At 43.1% G+C, this 8,198-nt stretch overlaps 1 protein-coding gene across 4 annotated transcripts in view; it reads right to left on the bottom strand.

Annotated features, from left to right (window-relative positions):
• Positions 1-1,021: 1,021 nt before the first annotated feature.
• The window catches only part of UVRAG (UV radiation resistance associated), a 309,399-nt gene continuing 302,222 nt past the window's right edge, over positions 1,022-8,198 (bottom strand). The window contains exons 15-16 of one of the 4 annotated variants that reach the window (XM_055320492.1): positions 7,482-7,567; positions 1,022-2,909 (exon numbers count right to left, since the gene is read on the bottom strand). In XM_055320492.1, the coding sequence (XP_055176467.1) occupies positions 2,206-2,909; positions 7,482-7,567 (790 nt within the window). In that variant the 3' untranslated portion in view covers positions 1,022-2,205. Of the gene's footprint in view, positions 2,910-4,315; positions 7,568-8,198 lie in introns of all 4 variants that reach the window. The other 3 variants (XR_008663846.1, XR_008663847.1, XM_055320489.1) reach the window with 3 other exon arrangements.

Here is an 8,198-nt window from a genome sequence, read left to right as displayed (position 1 = left end):
ACCAAACTCGGGGAAAACCTGAAACCCAAACTAAAGGAACCCAAGCCTCAGTGGCGCGGTGAGGCACGACATCACGGAACACGGCGTGGACCGGGCCAAAGCCTAGGTAACCGGTTCCCAGCTACCAACCACATTGTCGCAGGGCTCCCCCAGAATCAGGGAGTCCCCAAACAGGAGACCGACAGAGCCCCAGGCTCTATCTGGTTGTGTGGAACCTGAGACGAACACTGTAACCGTGGGTGCCCTGCAGGTGGTCCCTCTGCTGGGGGGTGCCCGCCCAGACCCAGGCCGGAGGGCCTGCATCTCCATGTACCCTGTCTTAAGTCTGGCATGAAGTTTAAAGTCCACTCCCATATGCGGACTTTAAGCCACATATGATGCACCTTCCACCACTTGATACTAACAGTCCTTCCAAACCCGTTTTCTTTTGCAGGGGCAAAGTGGGGTAGATGTTACTTCATTGGAGGACCCCACACAGCCCAGTCTGGTGGATAGCCGAGACCACCACTATCTTCCCCTCATTGAGTCTAACACGAGTGACAGTACACTTCGAAGAAGCTGTGACTCTACAGATGGCTTCTGCTTTAGGTTTGGAGTAGTTCCACCTCTTTCTGTGGAATAAGATGGATTTCTTCAGATCAAGTTAAATCTCTTAATTGCTTGCAGGTTGGGTCTGTCTGTCAAGCATGGATTCTGTGAGTTCCCTTTATGTGGAAAATAACAACATGAACTATTCTGCTTGACAGTGTGGCTGTCAGTGAGAACTCGAGCCCAGGAGTGCTTGGACAATATATGAAAATGATCACGAGACCAGAGTTCAGCCATTACGTAGGACAAACGCAGCTACCAGAGAGTACGTGTGTGAAAGTGTTTGTGCTGCTATGCAGGCCATGTCGACTCGAGTCAACGACATGACTCGATACAGCCACAGTTTCTGTTCAGGCTCGCCCTGTCACGATGTAACATGGAGATGCAGGTTCAAGATGAATTTCAAAAACTGGAAAAAACAAATCAGGTCAAGTGAAGTAAATTCAGTTTTTATTCTTCTATACAATACATGGATATATGCATAAATTTCTCCTTAAAGAGCTTGCAACCCTGAGGCAATGTCCTTGGGTATATAAAGTATAGAACAATAGCAAATGAGATCTGCGCTCCAGGAATGAAATCGGACTTCAAGAACATAATTTACTATGAATGAGCCTGCACATATACCAATAGTATCTATGCCTCATCTAAGCCTTTTCATCCAACTATCCTGATTGCCTCAAGCTCTGTACATCAGTCTGACTCTCCAGATGATACATCATATCCAGCACCTTCCTTTCCAACTGAAATTTAATAAATTAGCATGGAATTTACATACAGGTATTTCTGTCTGGTAAGTGCATTGGCAGAGAGCATGCCTGGTTTTTGACTGCAGCATCCGCCCACATAAGAAATCTGGCTCCTGGAGGGACTGGATGCCATCTCACTGTTGTAACCACGGGGGTCCTGGAGTGTCCCCTGGGATCTACCAGAAATGAGGTTTTCCCTTTAATGGTTATATCAAAGGTATGGCTGAGCTGAGGAGATAGAAGGTCCTGGCCACTGTGTTCAAGAACCAGTGAATCCGATGTCGTCAGTGTTCAGGGTGCACAACCCATCCACTATGAAGGTTGGGGAGCGGATGGGGTGACAAGGGACAGAGGCAGGGAGGCCAGGTGTAAGGAGACCATTGTGCTTCTTATTCATCAAACTCATGGATGGTCAAAGATTCTTTCAGTAAATGGAGAAAATCTTTTTTGGAATATTTGGTCTTCCCAAGCTTTTATAAACGACGGTGAGGGCAAATGCTTATGAGAAACTAAAGGTGAGTTTATTATATTATTTATATATTATCATCTCCCCTCTGAGCATAACACAGAAATGTAAATTCAAAAGCAGACAAATACCTATAAGGTGACTCGAGCTAGAGAATGACTTTTGTCTTAAAACAATCATCATGCCTGAAAAGCACATCTTGCAAGCAAAACCTAACTTTGTCTGGCCCACTGATACACAATGATCCTGAGTCCCTCCTTGATTTACAAAGTCTGTTTTTCTGAGGAATATCCTCCACTAATATTCATTTTGTGTCATAATTATTACAAGGGGTAACCAGTAGAGTTTTATCCTCCTTTTAGGCAGCGCCTCTGTCCTGCTCCCACCGGCTGGCTGCTCACGTCACTTATCAGAACTCCTGCGTGGCCGGCGGAAGCTGGACACGTTTTCGTTCAGTGCATAGATCCTTCGGGAGAATTCTTCAAATTCTCCCAGAACTTGCTCGTCACACTCCACCGCCACGGCACTATCCACCGGGATGCAGTTAAAGGCTTCTAGCTGGTCGCCCGAGGTGAAGCCGGTGGCCTCCATCCCGATGATCTCTTCCGCCTGTTCTACCGTACAGCAGAGCTCGGGCTCCGAGACCGGGTGGAACTCACCCGGAAGCCGGATGCTGGAGGAGCCCGCCTGCTCGCTGGGAAGCACAGTGCCGTTTATGGTGGCTGGATGCCCAGAGAGGGCTTCTTCTTGTTCTTGGCTAGTGTTCACACTCACATGACCTCTGTTTAATCTGTCACCCAAATCGACTCCTTTTTTCTTGTTTTCTTTGGAGAAGTCCAAGGAGGTATCCAAGGAGGAGGACAGAGATGTTGTCTTTCGCTCAGATTCTCCTATGGAAGGGCCAGTGGGGACAGGCTGGGCCAGCGCGGAGTTGTAACTGGGGGGAGGGGTTTTGTACTGGAGTCTCTCATTCTCTGAGCTGGCCCGTTTCCGGTGTCCTTTGTCTGGGGACGGGACCCCCCCAGAGAAGCCTACATCTGCGCCTCCAAATATGGAGCTTTGTCTCTTTGGAACAGGGATTGCACTGGAGGTGTGATGTCTGTCGCTAGAAGACAAACAAAAATGAGAAGTTACTTTCAAGTCTCGAACTCAGCCTAATAAGCCTTCTGGATTCAGAGACAGGAAACAACATATTTAAGTTTGAGATAATAAAAATTGATACTAATCAACCTTAGTTATTCACTGTAGTGTCCAAATGCAAGAAAAAACATGAAGCATTCTGGATTCAAGTTTGAGAGCTTCCTTCATGAAGGATACAATACACACTAAAATATATCCAGAGAACAGTGTCCAGGGTGGGATGCAGGATAGAAACCATGTTGTGGGGGGAAGAGTTGAAATAACTGGAGGGGTGAGATCTGAAAGAAAAGTATAATCAACCCCATGGGTCTGAAGAGCTATCAATATTCTTATTTTTTGTTTTAAATATTCAACTCTTAGGGCACCTGGGTGGCTCAGTCAGTTGGGCAGCCGACTCTTGGTTTCGGCTCAGGTCATGGTCTTGGGGTCCTGGGATTGAGCCCCAAGTCAGCTGTGCTCAGTGGGGAGTCTGCTTCAGGATTCGCTCTCTCCCTCTCCTTCTGCCCCTCCCCCTGCTCATGCTTTCTCTCTCTGGAATAAATAAATCTTAAAAAAATATTCAACTCTTATATTTTATCTTCATAAAGCAGACATCCTTATCTGGCAGAGAAGTTAAATGACTTGTCCCCAATAGCCTCAGTAAGGCAGTGGCAGGCTAAACTAAAGCCCATGACTCACGACTTACTGATCAACAGCTTTTCTGACATCCAAATGCATTTGACACCTGGCAGAGTGGGGGCCAAGGAGACAGCTATATTTGTATCTGTACCTATATCGATCTAATATAGATTATTGATCTAATACCTCAATTTTTTTTCTTTAATGAAATGTTAACTTGGAAAATGGCTTCTTTTAAGGCTAGTCACATACATGGTTTACAATACTTGGTCTTCAGTGACTTTTCTTGAACTTGAGCTCCTTCTCGGGAAGACACTTCAGGGCCAGCAATAATAATCACTGTTTAGCTATACAAAGCATTTTAATTTCTAAAGTAATTTCTTATATATCGTTTCACTTGGTTCTCACAAAAACCCTGTCAAGAAAGCAGGGTATACGCTATTACTCTTAAGTCTGAAATAATAAATAAATAATCACAAGTTAATGGAAATCAAGTATCCAGACCCTGGAAATGATGGTCATGTTATATGCTGTGCTAGTTAAGCCACCCCTGGAGTACTGATCACAGTTCTAGATATTACACTTGGATGAAGCCAGTTAGCTCAATACCACCATTATGAACAGACTGGGTCCAGAGATAGAAGGCAAGATTCATTTGACTTGTATTCTTCAGATGAGGACACACACAGAGAAGTGGCTTGCAAAACAGCAGCTATTAGATAAGAAAAGAGGCTAGACTTGAAACTATACCTACCCAACAAAGAGCTATTACTTGTTCCAGGCCTTGGGGAGGGGAAACAGATGCAAGATAGAGCAGACCCTGCCTCTGAGGAGCTTCCAATCTTGCAGGAGAAAAATCATCCATAATTACTGAAATAATATATTTTCAAATTACAGTTGTGATAAGTGCCCTGAAAAAGAAGAAAGGATCTAGAGTTCCTTCCTTCACCTCTGTCCATGGCCACAAGCCCTCATGCCAGCTCCCTGATCCCTCTTCTCTCAGATTTTTCCTGATGCTAGATGATGCCTGTGGTCTCAGACACCACACCTAAGCAAGGGTTATTCTTCTTGCAAAAAGGCAACCACAAGGCTTCTAATCCATGGGCCCATCGGACTCTGTTGCTTGGCTATAAGTGTTGGTGCCAGGAGAGATTTCATAATTAGGGGTGGTCACTGGTACGCATAAAAAACAAGACAAGTAGGCCAGCAAATTACTGTTTTTAGTTCTCAAGAAAAACAAAACAAAACAGAGAAAAATCTACCGGCCTTAATCTAGGTTTTCAGTTAATATGTTGTCAAAACTCACAGTAATTGGGTAAGCCACATATTTTTGCCAACCTTGTTGTTTTTCCTCTACTACTTGCTGACAGCATCCCTCTCTAAATGATTTTGCAGGGGGTCTAGATAATCAAACCAAAACAGAGCATCAGCACCACCCACAGACTGTCTATTCTGGGCAGACAGGCCAAGCTTTTAGATGCCACCTCAGCCTAGGAGGGTGGGAAACATCAAGTGAACTGGCCTGGAATGCTGAAGGTGCTATCACTGAGGTACAACCAGAGGCCAGGTACTTGACCATCATGGCTATGAAAGGTGAACAACCTAAGACCCCTCACTGCCACTGCCACCCACCTCCTGCCACCTGGCCGTACCCTGCAAGCACCCAGTTCTGCTTCCCTGCTGGGCTGCAGGTGGGCTGATAAAAAGGCAGGACATGAGAAACAGGCCTGGGCACAATAAGCTGTGCTTACGGACACAAGGGGAACAGGGGTTTTGTAGCCCTCTTGGATTCTGAGACTCCCTGAAAGATCTCCATGGCTCTGTACAAAGGAAAGTAATAAAGTGTGACATCCCTCCCCTCAATTATAATGGGAAGGGAGCTATGATTTTATTGCACATCAATAAAGTGGGACCTCGCATCTATCTTGTGGAAAAGATAGGCATCTGGGTGGGTTATGTGGTTTGTTAAAGGCTGCAGAAACCACATCTAAACTAGATTCAGTCTGACTCCAGAGCCCACACTGTCTGTTGCATCCCAAGTGGGAAACACATTCAAATTCAACTAACATTTGCCAACTGCTAATGAAATCCCAACCTTGAGCTAGATGCCATTACACAGGCTTTCTCATTTAACCTACCTAACCTATATCTAAGCTCTGGGGTGCTACTCTTCTTTTAATGGATGGATTCTAAAGCTTTGCAAGGTAGAGATTTTGGCATTTTCTGACATCCTGATTTTGTAATATTCTCAAAGTTCCTTTAGATTTTTATGAGAACCTAGGTAATGACAGTATCGGATACAGTTTGGAGAGCCCAAGTAACAGTAAAATGTTCCCCCTGAAGAATGGTAAAGAAATGAGTTATTATCGATAGCCAAGAAAGTCTAGGTGTCTAGACATTGCCCTTCAATCATCACATGTAGTCTTTACTCCCATTTTTAGCCATGTGTAACAAGACCTTAAAAATTTTTTATTAAAGTCTTTCTTATAATCTTAAAGAGAGTAAGCTGAAGAAAAGGGGATTTTCTTGATAATGCTGGGCTATCGATATGAACATGTATTACTGAACTGTGACATGGGGAAGAGATGACAGGACACTTAGTGGTGCTGAGTCTGGATCTCAGGGCTCTCCCGCCTGCACCCACACTTCCCTGGTTCCTCTCTCACTGCCAGGCTGGTGGTATGCCTGCGCTGAAGTGCTTGCCTGTAGACCCTTGTCTTTTGTTAATGTCTGCTTCTGATTCGCTGTGCCTCCTGTGGTGGATGGCTTGAGAACCATGTGCAAAAGTAAGAGTACCTAGGCTTGAGTGAGGGGCCAGCTATACCCAGGGCATAACATGCTCGACTTTATGAGTTTTGTAACGAGTTTTGGCTGCTCGGAGTTAATTTTTTTTATTACTTCCAGGATCTTAGCGGTGTTCCAGATTTTTCAGATAGCTGAGTTCTAAACAGCTGAAGTGTTGAATGATTACATTAAAATATATACAAACACACATGCATTTTTAATTATTGTAATAATTTAAACTCCCCAGAAAACTCAAAAAATATAAACTACATAAAAAATAAAAATCACTCACAAGCCTATTACCTATCAAATAATCACAATTAATCCTGAGAATTCTGTTTTTAGACTTTGATTTTAATATGTGTGTTTAATTAAAAAGGAGAAAAAAACCTAAAGTTATGTTCGTGGCACATATACACAATTCTGTATCCTGCCGTTGGATTTTATTAAAACCTTTTGGTAAACAATTCTAAATGGCTGCTCCACTGAATGGAATATTCACTTATTTTGTATTCCCAAAACTTTATTATTAAAAAACAAACTGCTGTGAGCAGTACAGAACACAGTGAATAGATTTTTAACAAAGTAATTTGGATTTTCACATTTAATAGAAAGTCTCCAGAAGGAACCTTCGTTACACATTTTAGTACAAGCTAAATTCTTATAATAAGCAAAGGGGCATTTTACCTCTACTATTGCCTAAAATACTGTAAGGTAGCAATTAAAGGGGCAAATGACAGATCAAAAACCGGAAGGTTTCAAGATTTCTTTTTGTCTGATTACAGTCTGGCTTCATGACTATTTCATCCAAATGGAAGAAAAGGTCAAAATGCAGAGATTTACTAATTACACGACCAATTTTTAAAGGCTGTTGACAATTTACTTATCAAATGAAACTAGTACATTATTTAAAAGTTGTGATGAATAACTTATTGGGAATTTTTACTTTTAGAAACCACCAGAGTAACCTTGGATATTTTGCGGAGGGGTGGATGCTGCAGGAAACATGTAGCTTTACTTTATCTTCCACTTTAGCCAGGGGTCCCTGTGCATCCTGCGGCATTAGATCTGGGGGTCCAGAGTTGGAGGTTTGGTAGCTGGACCGAGTCCCTGAGTTCACCGCACACATTCTCATTAGCCGTTTGCCTTGAGTGGATGTCTTTTTCCAGCTTGGCTTAGGCCCAGACTGGAAACCTGGAAACATGACATCTGGGGTTTAATGCTGCAATTAAAAGGAATGTATTAAAAAACAACAACCCAATGATATTGTAATTGCCAATTTACCAGGCCATGGTTTAGGAGACACAGGATAGGTTGTTGAATAACTGAACCACATCGGGACTGTTAGATTACTTCATAATCAACCTTTTGCTACAAGTACAAAGACTATCCTAGAGTCACAAACAAGAGCCCGATGAGGGAGAAGCCAAGTAGTTTGGAGTTTAGAGGTCAAGGAGAACAGTCTGGTTTAAATTTGGCTTCTTTGGATCAAGCCTTCTCTGATATCTCTAAATTAAGGTGGTTAATTTCTTTCTCATTCTATGAGTCCTTATTTATTGCAGTCAGTTACCTTTTGTTATATCTTCAGTTAGATCTGGAGAGAGTGGTGGTGATGACAAGGATGCTCAAACCTGGATCTTGCTCCAAGCTCAGTAACGAGGACTGCCTATTTGGAGTTATAACTTAAGGTCACAATTACTACCTGCTCATTATAGGACTATGTGATTGTAGGCAGCCCCTCATCTTCTCTGTGGTTTAGTTTTCTCCTTCATAAAATACATCACTGGACTATGGTAAGGACTAAATAAAATAACGCACTTGAAATCCTTAGCAAAATGCCTGGCGTATACGCT

The sequence above is a fragment of the Nyctereutes procyonoides genome, unplaced genomic scaffold, assembly GCF_905146905.1.
Source record: "Nyctereutes procyonoides isolate TBG_1078 unplaced genomic scaffold, NYPRO_anot_genome, whole genome shotgun sequence".
NCBI classification, from domain to species: domain Eukaryota; kingdom Metazoa; phylum Chordata; class Mammalia; order Carnivora; family Canidae; genus Nyctereutes; species Nyctereutes procyonoides.
This window is presented reverse-complemented; position numbering and strand designations above follow the sequence as displayed.